The sequence below is a fragment of the Protomyctophum parallelum genome (genome assembly GCF_964188405.1).
Source record: "Protomyctophum parallelum genome assembly, chromosome: 1".
NCBI lineage: Eukaryota > Metazoa > Chordata > Actinopteri > Myctophiformes > Myctophidae > Protomyctophum > Protomyctophum parallelum.
In genome coordinates, this window is record NC_139697.1 from 70,492,099 (window position 1) to 70,508,333 (window position 16,235).

The window sequence follows — 16,235 nt, forward strand, 5'->3', positions numbered from 1 at the left end:
AGTTCACGCAGATACGAGAAGTAAACTGGAGATGGTGAGTCTATTTTTGTCTTGGCTATGGCCTCCTGAGTCCTGCCCGCTATTGGACACCGCTACTCTGAGTTGGGCTAACTGCCAAACCGCCAACTCGCCACTTCCCCCATACTGGAGGAAGAGATGCTCGAGCCAAGACTCCAAGCAACAGGGCAACCCCAGAACAAGCTCTGGGGCAATTTCTCAGCCTCCACGTGTGTGGCAAAGAAATAGTAAATGTACTGCATAGTGCTATAGTGCCTTTCCAGTCATCTCGGCCATTTAAAGCACTTGACATTAATTGATGAAAAGGAAGCCCTTAGGCTAACTCAAAGCACACGCCAGACGAACACGATATTAATAAAGAGCCTTTAATGTATCAGGACATACAGTATATAACATTAAACCTCTTAAAAAGACAAATCAAAAGTCTTTAGTCCTTACCTGGCCCCTACACCATACTCACTCCATTCCACTGCCCAGGCTACCTTAACCTGGCATTGTACCTATTGCCAGGGCTGGACTGGGCAGGTCATACCGGGCATATTCCCGGTGGGCCGCAACCGTAGGGGGCCGCCATGATAATAAAATAAAATAAACACAACCCCCCCCCCCCCCCCCCCTTTTTTTTTTGACAGGCAGGCAGGCCAATAGGCGGCAGGCCACCAGGAAATGTCTGGGCGTGCTGCCATTCTGCCAGTGCCATCATAATAATTTCACTATACCTGTATCAGTGAGTGACAAATAAACCCTCTACAAAGGGTTGTGTAGTTAGTTGTCTGTTGGTTTGTATCATTGTCTCCACCAGGCCGAAGGCATGTGGGGAGAGTATGTTTTGCACTCCGTCCGTCCGTGTGTCCGTCCGTGTGTGTGTCCGTCCGTGTGTCCGTCCGTCCGTCCGTGTGTCCGTGAGCAGCTAATCTCGGCCACCGTTAACCCGGTCGATGCCAAATTTTGCACACACACTCCCTGGATGCCAACGATGAACCTCTGCCCCAAACTTTCCAGAACGACCTGTTATAGCGCCACCAGGAGGCCGCTTTGTGCAAAACAAGTTTTTGTACAGTACACCTACAGATTTTGTCCAAACATCACGCAAATTGGTACACAGTCTCTCTAGAGCCATTCAACGAAACGGGTCTTTCAGATTTATCAGACTCCATCCTGATTGGTTAAGATTGGCTTCCAAAGTTCACAGGAGTGCTCAGTTTCAAACAAAATGCTGCAAATCATGAACACATCGCGTGATTTCCGTGAAATTGTGCACCCACATTCCCACTAGGCCACTCCAACACGAACCTCCGGCCCAAATCTTCCTCAACAGCCTGTTATAGCGCCACCATGAGGCCACAACCTGACCTGCCCTGGTGGAGACCTGTGCCGATTGGCACTTTGTCTAGTTTATGTTGTTCTGTGAAGTGGTGGTATTGTGTGTGCCTCGACCGAGCGGGGGGATAGACTTTCTGCTATCTGCACGCTGGTTGTGGTGGGCCGGTCTGGGCCAAATTCACGCAAAAAAGACCGGGCCGAATTTTTGTCCCAGTCCAGCCCTGCCTATTGCACTGTCAAATGTTGGGTCTGGGGACCACCAGGGGTCTAAATGGACCTTTACAGGTCTGTAACTCTGATCCCCAACGTTGAGAAACACCGACATATTGAACTCTAACCAAGAGCACCCGGGTTGTCTGCACTTTAGAACAAGCGTCACAGTTGTAACAATAACAGACCCATTGCTCAACCGGGTGGGGGGTCACACAGAGAGGGACGGGGCCTGACTCAGCTGTGTCAGCTCAAAGCAATTATCTGGAGCTCTTAACCATTCTGGATGTCTCAGACAGTGTATTCCCTCCCCACACTGCACAGGGGCTGGTTCACTGTGACAACATGACTGCGGTAGCATATGTCAGTAGCCGAGCGGGGGGCATGCACTCACACCTCCACCGTCTAGCTCCCAGACCCTTGTTGGCCCAGAGCATCCATCACTTCCTGCTGTTATGCGAGACCCACGAGTATTCTGAACGCGGCCACGGTTCTGCTGTCAACGTTCACTATCAAAATGATGACAGGAAAGCCAAAGAGGAGCGGAGAACAACATGCACTCCAATCTGCTTTCCCTCTTCGGGGGAGAGAGGGAGAGAGAGAGAGAGAGAGAGAGAGAGAGAGAGAGAGTAATACATTCCCACTCACTCTGAATCACCTCTGCAACAAGTGGAATAAACCACATCAGTGTTTTGGTCACAAAGACCCAATTCAATATATTTCTGGTCTTTGATGCTAGAGAGGCTTATAAATAGTTTTCATGGGAGGTTGAACAGAGTACAACTGTGTCAACCTGTGGCTATCCTCAGTGTACTAATAGTTATTTCTCTTTGCCTCAAAATAACCTTCCAGAGATGATACGGTTGATGATGCTGCTTGTTTGGTCGTGTAAACTAAACTAATTTTATTTTTAATTCGTTTTTATTTTTTCATTTTTTTCACAAATTAGGGTCCGGTGGACTATGGCATGCATATCATACTGAGGGTCCTTGAAATTCAAAAGGTTGACAATCACCTGATAATAGTAAAACTGCTGTGCTGTCGCTCGTCAATGGGAATAACTCTCACATGGAGCCTCAGGGATCATTATACGGGCATGGCTGCATTAGGGAATATATTCCTCTGGGGCAGGAAATCTGCTCAGCCGCATGAGTGCGTTTCTCCCCTGGCTCTGACAAGGTTGTAGGCTATCACCTAGTACAGTAGATGTACAGTAATAAGGATGCTGGTGGGCATGCACAGCTATGTTGAGGTGGGCTCTTTGGAGTCAGTGCACCTGCAGTATTCATCTTTATACACATTTCATCAGCATCTATCCTAGCATATCAAATATCTCATCCTATAAAATGATTATGAACTGCTCTGTAGGTGTATGATACGTATGCATGATCTGTACTATTATATAGATATGCAAAACGTGCATTCACATGATCCACAACAAAGTAGAAAGGCAAACACAAAGGAAAAAGACAGACACTCGTGCGCACACATCCCCGAAACTCAAACCAAACATGCGCACGCATGCATGCACAGCAACACACGAACACTCAGAATATGAAGCAGCGATCGGACTGTCTCAAGAGGATATCCTCCAGATTCCATTGAACTAAAAGCAACCTAGGGCCTTTGTAATAAATAATTGCGTCTTTGCCATGAATAATGGTTTAAATAGTGTCAGGGGGACATCCGCCTCTGGAAGCTTTGGATTCCAAAGTTCCCTTTCCTGTTTTCTATGCAGCAGGAAATAAGTTAGGCTATAAATTATCTATTGTGGCCGGTGAGAACTGTTTAGTTTCTAGTGGTCAAAGATTACTTACTCATCAGGCCTCACTTGAGTCTCTTTCGCTGTCCGGTTTTACATTGTAGAGGGAGTCTCTCAGAACGTCTCTCCCTTAGTCTCATTTTTATAGCCTTTCCATCTGTCTCTATATCTCCGTCCCAACGTGTATCTCTAAAGCTTTGATTGATTGATTGAAATATTTATTAACAGTTTGTAGAATTACAGTACATTTCAAGCACAAACTCAATACAAAGACTGTTAACTGTGAGTGGACAACCCAATTAAGCATTACACTTGTTTACAACAGGGTCCACATTGTTCAATTCATCAAGCCAAATGTATATTTAAAGTCTTTGCATGCCAGTGTCGCACAACGGAAATATACAACCTACAAGCTTATGACACGTCGCAGCACAACATGCTGTGAGCTGGCAAACTGAGAGAGAGTCACGCACGCACAGATAACCACATGCATCTCTCTCTTTCTCTCTCTCTCTCTCTCTCTCTCTCTCTCTCTGACATCTCGATATTCTGACTTTGGGACTGAATCCATATTGATCTGATGATGCCAGAGCACTTAGTGAAAAGTCATGAGATAGATAACTGGAAATTGATATGATGATCTTTGAGGATAAATGCTATCCATTGTGTGTGTGTGTGTGTGTGTGTGTGTGTGTGTGTGTGTGTGTGTGTGTGTGTGTGTGTGTGTGTGTGTGTGTGTGTGTGTGTGTGTGTGTGTGTGTGTGTGTGTGTGTGTGTGTGTGTGTGTGTGTGTGTGTGTGTGTGTGTGTGTGTGTGTGTGTGTGTGTGAAAATAAAGAAATAGTAGTTACCCATATACGGCTTGGTCCCCGCAATAGAGGTCGCTTTCAGGTCATCCTTGACAATAGCTGCGATGTTGAAGTCTGTCAGATGGACATGCCCTGGAGAACAGAGATAAAAAATACATAAAGAGACTGGTCTCCACCTCTCTGCATACAGCCACCGTATCACACGGCTACCCAAGTTCAGTCAGATTTAAGGCTTTTTTCTTATCGCCTTACAGGAGCTGGGTTTTACAGACATTTTCCCACTGCCATCCCTGTGCACTTTTAAGCCTCTCCAGTATGTTTTGGTTTCCAGTGCCAACCTGAAGTGGTATACATTTATTTCAAGTTAGGCAATGGATAATTTGTGAATTTCTGTCTCAATATATACAGACATGACATCTGACCTCTTCACAGTTCACACTTCTTTTGGCTTTTCCTGATCTTTTCCTGAAAAGCCTCCCCCCCCCCCCCTCTTTGTTTTGCCTGATTTGCCTTGTGTGAGAAGAGGTCAATTTGCACCATGGCACCATTTCGGCAAACCCCCCCTTTTGTCTGTGATAATTCACTGATGTTTCAGTCACAACGCCAAGTGAACTTAGCTGGATGGTTAGGCCTATACTTTACCCCCTTGTGGCCTTGTGGTTAGAGTGTCCGCCCTGAGACTGGGAGTTCGGGGTTCGATCCCCCGCTGGGTCATACCAAAGACTCTAAAAATGGGACCCAGTGCCTCCCTGCTTGACACTCAGCATCAAGGGTTGGATTGGGGGTAATTCCCTAGCCTGGTTAATAAACCAGACTAATATCGCACGGACCGCAGGATATTAGTCTGGGGAGGCTCAGCTTGGATTTCATTTCCAGGGGAGCGGGTTGAAACATTTTCTCTTTGACGCAATTGGTCAGAGCTACTGTCAGTCAAAGGTCTCAAGCATTGAAAGTCACTGTACCAAAGCCCGCCCATATTGCATACCGTGTCCCGATTGGCCGCCCCATTTCTCTGGTGTAGGAAATGGGCGTATAATTGAGCCTCTCCAGACCGTAATCCGCCGGCAGGCAATTTATTTTTGCCAACGGCTGATTGGGTCTGGTTTATTAACCAGGCTAGTAATTCCCTGCGACATACTAGCGTCATGTCCAGGGAGGGGGTGTACTTGTACATCAAGCTGCCTCACGCTACAGAAACAGGAGATAGGCTCCTGCCCCTATGGGCCTCATGGCTTGGCAAGGCTACTTACTTACTCTATGGGTTTTGAACTTATTTTCAGTTGTTCCTGCAGCCCTGAATGGGAAACGACTTATCTTCTCTATATTCGCTCACTGTGTGGCAACACAGGTCTCCCTCCTGATCCCTCCTGATCCCTCCTGACGCTCTGCTGTGCTCCCGCCTCCAGGCGCTCTGCCTGTTGCCGACAGGTCCATCTCCTGACTCCTCCTGTCTGCTCCCCGTGTGTGCCTGCTGTCCCAAGTGCCTCCATGGGGAGTTTTAGTTTTCTGGGCGCTTTATTTAAACCAGGGTAAATCACGTTCAGATTTCTTTTTCAAGTGGGCCCTGAGGCCTTTTGAGCAAAGCCCTGCTTCAAAGTCAAACCGTTACACACATTGACACTTGGGAGCTGCCCAGTGCCTAGCCACAGTCTATTATGGGCATTTGGGGGTCAGGTGCCTTGCTCAAGGGCACTTCAACTGCGCGTGTTGAGGGAGGGGTGACCGTGATGTGTCTGATTCATTTCCTCACCCAGATTGTTCCTGCTGGCCACAGGGGATCCCTCTCCCGCTCACTCAAACACATGAACTGAACAGAATTGAATGAGTTCAAATGAAAATGCGACACATTGTTCAATGTGTTTTAGCTATATGGCCGCACGCACACGACCTGGTTGGAATTTGTGTCAATGGAAACACATCATTGTGTTTTGTGTGGGGGTGGGGGGTCGAAACCCATAATGTGAATAATTACAGGCCAATCTCCAAACTGTATATTTTAGCAAGAATATTTGAAAAGCTTCTCGGCGATCAACTGCCATTTTAGCCAATCTGGATTCAGAGACAGCACTGTCACTGCTGCCATTAACCACTTAACCCCTAGTAAACTTCATCAAAGCTCATATGATGAATAGCTGATCTAAAAGCTTGTAGATCTGCTTACTTTTGTTTGAAAGTCTTTGCTGATGCCCAAAATAGGGACGGTTGCTTAAAATAACAAACGGCAACATCGAGGCAATAGAAATAACCTGTGCTGCACTCTTTTATTGATATTTTTGAAAGGGTTCAATACAGTTGACCACAGTGCCTTGGTCAATATGCTCCACCACATTGGTGTGTCTAATCAAGCAACATGCTTGTGTTCTCAGACATGCAATGTGTCCAGATGGAACAACCTTTGTGAAAATGTAATAAGTGTACCATTTTTATGCTGCCAATAATATGTATTGCTATTCATCATCTGTTGTACAGGCATTTGGCATACTACAGTCCATTTGATGTTGTTCAGTCCCACCTGCAGCAACTAAAGTTGGTATTAAAAAATACATACTGTATAGGAAAACTGTTTTCCAATGTGAGAGAGTTACCACCCAAAAAATCCAAGTAATAACCTCCCAAAGAAAAGCAATGTGTCCACAGCCATCTTGCCTGTGGTGACTTGTTGTATATGAGTGTTCTGCCCAATGTTCGCGGTCGTTGGACACATGTGTCATTCATTGTGTCTTGCAATTTGTCACATAATTTGTCATTATTCATTACATTCTAATGCTAAATCTAATTGGCCATACTGTGTGTATATGGATGCGATGCAGACATACCTATTATTGGTTTAGTTTTATCTATAAAAACTTACAAGCTTTTCTGCTGCTGACTGATATACAATGCTGCCCACTTCACCTGGAACACCCTCCAGTTAATATTAAAGGACTGGATTATTGATTAATAATGGCATTTACTAATTCTGACCAACTGGAAATCGCCCACTTCCCCTTCTCACACTCATTGGGTTAGGGACACCTTGTACTGTGTAAAACTGGAGAAGATTAGACACTCTTTGAATGGTTCTTCCGATAGGTTTGGGAGGATATGGGGTCCATTCTTTCAATTCATTCAGAATTTGAATCCGTCTCTGCTTGGGGATGAGTGAGGTCTGCTGGACTTTTGTTTTAAAAGTAGCTTATACTGTGATTGGATTGTATGGATTGTATTGTATTGGATTATGGATGTATCATGTACCTATGATTTTTTTATATATAGGATGTTGTGTACTGTTGTTTTGTCTGTTTTTGTCTGCCTTTTATTTTTCAACTTTTACTGATCTTGTATTTAAGGTTTGTTTGTCTTGTTTTCTGTTCGGGTGAAAATTCAATGTGTTTACTCTTTTATGTCATACTTGTGGGGTTTATTTAAAGAAGAAGAAGCTGTTAATGTTAATTATTATTTTTCAAACTCAGTATTTCAATAATGCTTCTGTGAAAAAAACCAATAAACAAAGTTATAAAAAATAAATAATAATAATGGCATTTACAAAAAAATATATATAATTCATTAATTTATATTTAGCTAATATTGAAGCTGGCCTAATGTAACTGCATGGGTATAGTTTACAACACAGAGTTTCAATAGGTTTTGCACAATAATCCAGTAGAACTGATTTCCAAAGTCAAAACAATGACCTCTCTTTCACCTTGCCGCAAGATCAAGATGGCCACACATTTTTGCCATGCATACAGAGCACCCGCTAATGAGCTGTGTGTGTGTGTGTGTGACTGTGTGTGTGTGCGTGTGCGTGTGAGATATAGAGAGAGATTGGAAAAGAACAATGCACTCCTGACAATTTGTCTTGCCGCATAGCAATTCTTCGGTTGAGTGGGTTTCCTCTCTTCTGTTCCCTCCTTTTTTCCCCCTTTCTTTGCTCCCCTTTCACCCTACCCTTTCCTTCTTCTCCCCCTGACAGGGTTTCTTCTCATCACTTCTTTGTTTGCCTCTCTTCCCTCCAGCCTCGCTCCATCCCTCTCTTCTTGTCCCCGTGCCCATCTCCACCCGCTGCGTTGCAGACACATTCAGGACAGTGGAGTCTAGAGGAAGTCTCACCTCATGAGCATCTGATCTATATTAATGCAAGTTCTCAAACCTTTCAATTACAAGGCCCCCTAATAACTCTGAGAGAGAGCTATCGGCTTTATGGGATTATAATATATTGCAACATTGTGCGCACAGTGACACATTCGTATTCTCATAAAATCCCCATCCCAGCACTTGATTCTAAATATATTCTGCCATAAAAAAATGCTCTGTAATCTGCTTGATTATCAATTCATTGTGTCAAATTTGTTCATCAATCAAAGATAACGATTTCAACGTGGCGTGGTTTTTGCTGCCTACACCAGAGACAGAGAGGCGGGGTATGTCGTTATTTCCTGTAAAGCATACATCGCTTGGCTTAAAACAGCTCCCTCAACTTGTACTGTTGAGTCTTGGTGACAACGCTGCTGTCCATGGTGCTGAAGGGCATGAAGTGTTTCCTTCTTCTCTGTTGCAGGAGGGGGGCTTGCACTAGTCTGCACCCCCTATACACACACCACAAGTTTAGACCCCTGGTCTAAACGGCTTCCCCATGTGGCTATGCCTGTAGCTATTGGTTACACTGAAGAAGAGTGGCTTGCCTCAAGACGTCCATGTGGCAATTACAAGTCTATTCATAGTGCTGTCTTAGTCTTTCTTCTTCATATATAATATGGAATGGGTTAAGGTAGCATACATGATATATTATATCATGTATGCTACCTTAACCCATTCTGACCTGAGATCAGATTCTAAAAATGTCTTCTAAATCCTGACAGTTTTCTGAAAAAGCTATGTTTCTATGTCAGTGGTTCTTGAATTAAAAAAAAATAGCAGACCTACAAGCTCGTAGCTCGTAGCTATGAGCTTGTAGATCTGCTATTTTTCAATAGCTAAAGCATAACATAATGCTAACACCAAAAGGGGTTCCCGCCCAAAATGGGTTAAAGATAAACACGAGTTGAGCACATTGTATTTGATTTCAAACTAGATAATTACTCTCCGCAGATCCCCTCCAGGCCCGGTTGCCTATACCCGATCTGTTGTATACCACCATGAAATATTAGGGTCGGAGGTTCTTCCCTGGCCTACTGCAAGTGTGCATTCAATGTTTCACACTGTGTGGACACACAGGAATGACAACATAATACCTCGCCTTCAGCCGCTCCGGCCTGGTGGGGATAATAAAATACAACGCACGCCTTTTAAAATATAATGGCCAGATTGCTTTGAGACTTCCCTGCTTGTGACACCATGATATTTCCTCCGCAGCCACCCTCAGGCCCAAAATGTCAACGTATTGCATCGCACGCGGCACATCTCAACAAACTCGTACGTACAAACCGTTTCAACTCCAACACAGCACTTGTCAATGTCACTTCAGAGCCCCGCCAACCAATAGGAGTGAAGCAGAGGCAGGACCAGAGGGAACTATCAACAGTCTGTCCATCTAACAAAGACTATGGAGCAACTTTACACTTGAAAACAGGTCACCGCTCGGCGCTAAATAGAGGTTGCCGGCCACAGGTCTCTGGTGGACAGAACTGGGACAGAGACGGTAGGGGTGAGGTGGACAGAACTGGGACAGAGACGGTAGGGGTGAGGCTCTGTGGTGGACAGAACTGGAACAGAGACGGTAGGGGTGAGGCTCAGAAAGAAAGGCTCTGGCACCGTTCAGTCCTTGGCCTGTAGGCATATGCTTGGTTCTGGTATACATCTTAACCACTAGCCAATGCATTGGAACATGCCCTACTTTTAAAAAGATGATTCCACTGTAAGCACAGAGTCGGTGCCTATAGTCCAGACAGAGAGAACAGTACTTTGTCAGAGAGAAGCCCTCTCTGACAAAGGTCACTAGTCTCACCTACTGTAGGCTACGACTGATGGTATGACATGACATTGGATTATTATCACAAAACATGCAGTAACCACTTCAGTCCTATATATATATATATACATTTCGGCCATTTCAAAATAGCTGATCTACAAGCTCACAATGTATCGTGAGACCTTGTGTGACCTTATGTAACAAAAACCAGGGACAAAACAAATAAGGAACAACAATCAGTCAAAACAAGATCGGGGTCTAATAACAGCATGGCTTCCCTGAACTATGTTTGGGCAAGAGTGATTGGTGGGTCAGTGGGACAGCGTATTCATGACAATGATGACTATTATTCACAGCCCCAAAAATATATGTACATGTATTTGGTTTAGATAATTGATACTTTGCTGTATATATTTGGTAATTTACTTCCTTGGCCTGCCGGTACAGGCAGTGCCAACATACTAACAGTCCGACAGTCATTAGACCGACAACCTACCCCAAACCTTACCCTAACAACCGCAAGCACGCCACAACGCGTGTCCGACCAACGCATGTCGGGAGCGACGGGTGATTTCTGCATGTCAGACCTGTCGGATAAGCGTGCGCACCCCACTGACACAGACAGACGGACAGACAGACATGGCTGGACGGACGGACGGACACGCACACAGACAGACACATTAATGCTCTTCTAGAGACAACAACGATATATTATGTATGCTATGTGCTTGTACAGAATGTGTGAAATATAACCCTGACAAACATGGTCTACCTCGGCAGATCTGTGCAACCCGGGGGTCTGCACGACATTTAAACAATGCAACATCAACTCACACGAGCACACGAGTAAATAGTTTTCCCGAGTGTAATAATGTAACTCCCTGCTGCTGCAGGAGGAGGGATTTCCTTCCTGGAAAGTGGTCAAAGATAGAAGAGATACCAGTAAGACGCCTGAGGGAACACAATATATTGTGCCCATGCAGGATTGTGAGTGAAAGATTGAGTGACGATTGTGAGTGACGGGGATTGTGAGTGAGGTGAGGTTTTATATTAACTGCGACCTTCGGTCGCAATAAGGTATATTTAAAAGGAGGGGTGGGCTGGCCGGCAGAGGATGCTACTAGCAACTGTAAACTGTGCTCACTTCTATTTTGATGCCAGCCATTTTTTGAGTTTGGGTAGGGAGTAGAGATTAGAATTAGATTAGAATAGAGGTTTTGGCGGGTATAGTAGAATGCATTTCCCCCCGTGTTTGAGCCGAATTTTGGGGAGCGAGGTCAGTTGATCTCCTTGTTGTTGATATGCCCGTGGGCATCGCTCACTCCGAAGAAGTCGTTTGACAGGTATCTGGCCACTGATCCTCTGAGTCTCTGTTTGTACTGTTTGCAATTGGATACTTATTCAATAAAATAAACAATACGAAAATAGAAACGGTGCCTTCCTTAGTCACCGTGCCCTGATCCCCCGATGTCAGTTGGCTCACATACATACTTGAGTAAAACAAGGTGAGAATGAGAGGGGACAGGACTTTAGAGCAGTGGTTCCTTAATGTTTTTCTTGTCAAGGACCCCCAAACTGATATGTATTATAATGGCCATGGACGGCAATTTGAACACATTTTGTGTCACATGCCGCCATTACATTTTTGTGTTAAATCCTTAAATTCTGATTTCTCTCGTGATTTTTTTGAAAATAGCAGATCTACAACGTCACAACTGATGTCTGATGTTAATGTTTTTCCTCCTGGGGACCACCTGTGGCCCACTCAAGTACCACTAGCGGTCCCAGACCCCATGTTCAAGAACCAGAGAGAGAGTGAGAGAGATAAAAGAAATTCATCAACTTTGTCATAACATCCAGCACAACCACTTTATTAACATATTGATAAAGGATAATCAATCTCTCTTTGTCTGTCTGCCGGTGCTGGCATTGCTTTTGTTCACACCAGGAACACTGCTGACAATGTATGACAAAATATTGCCTTTTCATATGGAAATAAAGCCAGTTATCCTTTATTTCATATTGGAAGAGGATTGTTGAATCAACTTTCCTACCGATTCTGGATAATGGCGATGCAATTTATTTAGACCTGCCTTCACTGGCCTGAGGTTTATTACTACAGCTACGGTATAATATCCTGTATGACAGCGCTAGGCAACAGGCAGCCATCGATAAAATCTGGCCCAGGAAATTATATTTAGTTAATAATTTAGAATATCTGACTAACATTCCCCCATAGGTATAGGATATATAGGTTATGGTTAGGGGACTGTAATGGTTTTAGATGAGTTTGTTGTTTATTCAATTTTTAACTGTCATTCTGTTTATTCTCTTTCATCTTTCTTCTTCTTCTTCTTTCTTTTTCTGTGTAATGTTACTTGTTTTTTTTATTATTGTATTCTGGACGCTGCACATGAGGGCCTGCAATCCTGCATGCCCTCAATCGATTATTTGAGTGGAATGATTTTGATTGTTTGCTCTTTTGCTATCTGTCTGTCTGATACCTCCAACCATCCATCGGTTTCTATCTGTGTGTTATTCGTCACTACATCCTACTATGATGGGGCTCTCTGTCTCCCTCTGTCATTCAGACCAGGCTTTTCCCTCACAGCTCAGTCAGTCACACTCGCATCACACTGCCGGCTGTTTCAAAAGAATGTACATGTCACAGTTGTCAGGCAAGGTTTCTCTGACACAGACTGACCGAGTCTGGAGACATGTACGGTACAGTAACGAGACTGCTGGGATCTGAACGCTGTTGAACATGTCAGGGACGTCGCTGACGATTTGGTTGCCCTACTCGCATATTATTTGTGCTGCCCCCCCTTCCCGACAACAGCGCTGCGTTATCTCATGCAGATCGGTTACTTTCGCCGTTTGTGAGGACGCACACATGGGCGTGCATTATTACACGGCAGAGCCGCGGATAAAGTTTTATTATGAGGGTCGGATTTGCGCTTTTTGGCACATTCTGTTGCCCCCTCGGCGTGTTGCCCTACTCACAGTGCGTATTGCGACGGCTCTGTCCACAGTGCAGCGCTTCTACTGCAACCCGTAGAGGCAGGGGCCCACTGGTGAGACGTCAGGACATTGCAAGTGGGCCCCCAAATGATTACCACTAAGATTGTATTAATAATATAACATTTAATAAAACCTTGAACAATCACTGTGGTACCAATAAGTAGGAACTTACCATTGACCCAGGCCAGAACACAATCTTTTTATCATAAATAGACGCTGTGCAAATGCATGTGGCCCACCCATCTGACCGGTTAAGTCTTAAGTGGTCAGACGGATGAGCCACGAACGCGTTCAAGATTATAAAGTGGGCCCTGATCCAGGGACCATGAGAAGGTTGGGAACCACTGTTCTACTGTATACAAGTAAGACGCGCAAACGCGTGAAGCGAACGCAGCTCGTGTGTGCGTGGTTGTGTGTGTGTGTGTGTGTGTGTGTGTGTGTGTGCTACAGCTGCGCCCTGTGTGTGTGTGTGTGTGTGTGTGTGTGTGTGTGTGTGTGTGCTACAGCTGCGCCCTCTGGTGGCGGGCGGGTGGTGTAACAGCGTGACACACACACACACACACACACACACAGACATTCAGCCCTTGCTGTCATAGTAAGTGGCTCACTGCGTTCGCAATAATCGCACAGAGTGGAACTAATTGAGTTTAACGTAATTCTTCTTGTTTGCCTAGATAAGTTATCGGTTCTATTTGGACCATAGCAATGGACTCGTCTCCATTGTTTTCCATAATTGCTTCTGCGTGTTCATCTCAGTGTGGTTGCGGTCACTAAGCATTAAGTCGGGGTTTCAATTCATTTTCTGGCAGTTGGCTGGAAAGTAACAAGGGCTCGGCCAAAGTTTGTTGGCCGAGCCTGTCCTGTCCATTATGGCCAGATGACTGCATGTCCATTATAGTTACAGTAGTCTGTCTTGGTGAAGTGAATGATATGAAGATCTTACCGTGCTCATCCAACAGGATGTTGTCTGGTTTGATGTCTCTGTAAAAAACAAAAAAGGCACAGTGCCATTAGTTTAATTGGCTATTACATCTTACGTGCGTGCGTGCGTGTGTGCACGCGCACGTATACAACACAACAATCAGTATAATAGAGTTCTTTCCACAGATGACATTTACTGGGTAATAAACAGCTCTTGGTGTCATTTGCAAGGAACAGCAAGACGCAGGCTACTTCAATGTGATTGCGTGTGTCCTGTGACTGTTGTACGTCTGTTTGCTCAAGGGCGTTGTTACCATGACAGTCAGGCAGCCATCTGTCCCTCATGTTTACCCAATCAGAGGAAATGCAACAATGCAAAGTGGCACTAGGCAAACAGAACGCCAGTGTCATCTCTCAAAGCAATCAAGCTCAAGGTGTTGCTGAGACATGTTGGTCACGATCCAACCGCTAAGCTAGGCTTAAACACAGATGCCGCTACGTTAGAGCAGCTTCATCTACAAAACACAGGAAGACAATAAATACAAAGAGCGGAGCGGCAGAAAATGAAGCCAGCTAATGATGCTGAATCCCTGATTCCTGACACAGTGGCGCTCAGCGTCTCTCCACCATTAACAGTCAAAAGCGAAACCTTTCCTGTCGTATATATGATATTGCGTGAGAAACCGTTGTATGAGAAGTCACAATGATAATCATTACACACAGGTTATTATTAAGTCTTTCTTTCTTTCTTCTGCCTCTCATCTTCTGTACACACACTAGTGCACAGGAGGCTCTCTGTCTCCCTGCTATGCTCAATGACAGCTATCAGTCATTCAGACTAGGATTTTCCGTCACATATCTGACTGTCAGTCACATCACACTGCCTGCTGTCATGTTTCAAATGAAGGCAAATGAAAGTACATGCCACGGTGTCTCAGGCAGGGTTTCCCCGACACATACTGACCGAGTCAGGAGACCGCGAGAGCTGTTGAAGATCTGCTTCACAAATAGAAATGCCCAGGTGTGTGTGTGTGCGTGTTTGCACTTTGGACAGCTATAAGCAGATATAGGAACCGGCACGACTTTGAACCGACAGAATTGGCCTGCGTTCAGTTCATCACGTTTATCCATCCTGGCTTGTTTCTTGTATGAAACTAAATGAGTTACAGCTTGTTACAAGATGTATTTATATCGGCCACATGACGTCTTATGTTGACATTTAGTGCCCAGACTTGGCTGCCGGCCATGTGATATAATCTTGGCTGTCTGGCTGGCTGTCTGGCTTGCTGGCTGTCTGGCTGGCTGTCTCTCTGTCTCTCTGTCTGGCTGGCTGTCAGGCTTGCTGGCTGTCTGGCTGGCTGTCTCTCTGTCTCTCTGTCTGGCTGGCTATCGATAGTATAGTGCTCAAATTTAAGTTGACGATAAATTATCATGCAAATAATTGCGATTAACATGCATTGAACATTGGAACATTTACAATTTGTATTTCTGTTTGCCTTTTATGCTTTGTAATCACAAATTGCACACTTAATAATATAATATAATATACAAAGAAATCACAGACACATTTCACAATTTAAATATTTAGCCTATATTTCCCAAAAATATACACAATTTTTCAACATGGAAAAGATTGACGATTATGCAAACAATTATGTAATAATTGTGACAAGTCTAGCTATCCAACTATCTACATATTATCGTTGTTGTTAGTGAACATGGACAGGTTTGCATATCAAATGCAACGCTAAGGTGTAACAGCAGGTCAGGCCGTGGGAACTGCAGCGATACCGGAGGAGAGTGGCAGATGTGATCCCAGTGCTGGGGTGGGCGAGTGGACTGAGGATCAATCCCTAGGCTTTCACCCTTTCAATGTTCTCTCCTCGTTCTCCAGCTCACATACTTTCGTGGTTATCGGAGGTGTTTTTCTGAAACTTTTAACTGAAGTGAATGGCTTTTAACCACTATTAACCAGTTTAATCCCTACTATAGAAGGCATAACGTTCCAGAGGTATTCTTTGGTCAACCTGTAGGTGTCCCACCCAGCCACAGGATCTGAGACTGAGTTACACAGTAGAAGAGCAGGGAGAGCATTTCCAACCACGGCCATTGTGGTGTTAAGATATTCTACTACATTGGTTAAAATAATGTTTTAGTCAACAACAACAAAATTGTGATACCGATAAATAGGAATGTTTAAAAAAAAAAGTTAAGTAGTGGGTGGGCTGTGAATGCTTTTGAGATTTTCAAGGGGGCCCCTGATACAGAAAAGGTCGGGAAAA

The 16,235-nt window shown here is 44.6% G+C and overlaps 1 protein-coding gene across 1 annotated transcript in view; it reads right to left on the minus strand.

Annotated features, from left to right (window-relative positions):
• Positions 1 to 16,235, minus strand: part of stk32a (serine/threonine kinase 32A) — a 121,967-nt gene that overhangs the window by 33,928 nt on the left and 71,804 nt on the right. The window contains exons 5-6 of the mRNA XM_083765279.1: positions 13,976 to 14,013; positions 4,164 to 4,253 (exon numbers count right to left, since the gene is read on the minus strand). Coding sequence (XP_083621405.1) covers positions 4,164 to 4,253; positions 13,976 to 14,013 — 128 coding nt within the window. The remainder of the gene's footprint in view (positions 1 to 4,163; positions 4,254 to 13,975; positions 14,014 to 16,235) is intronic.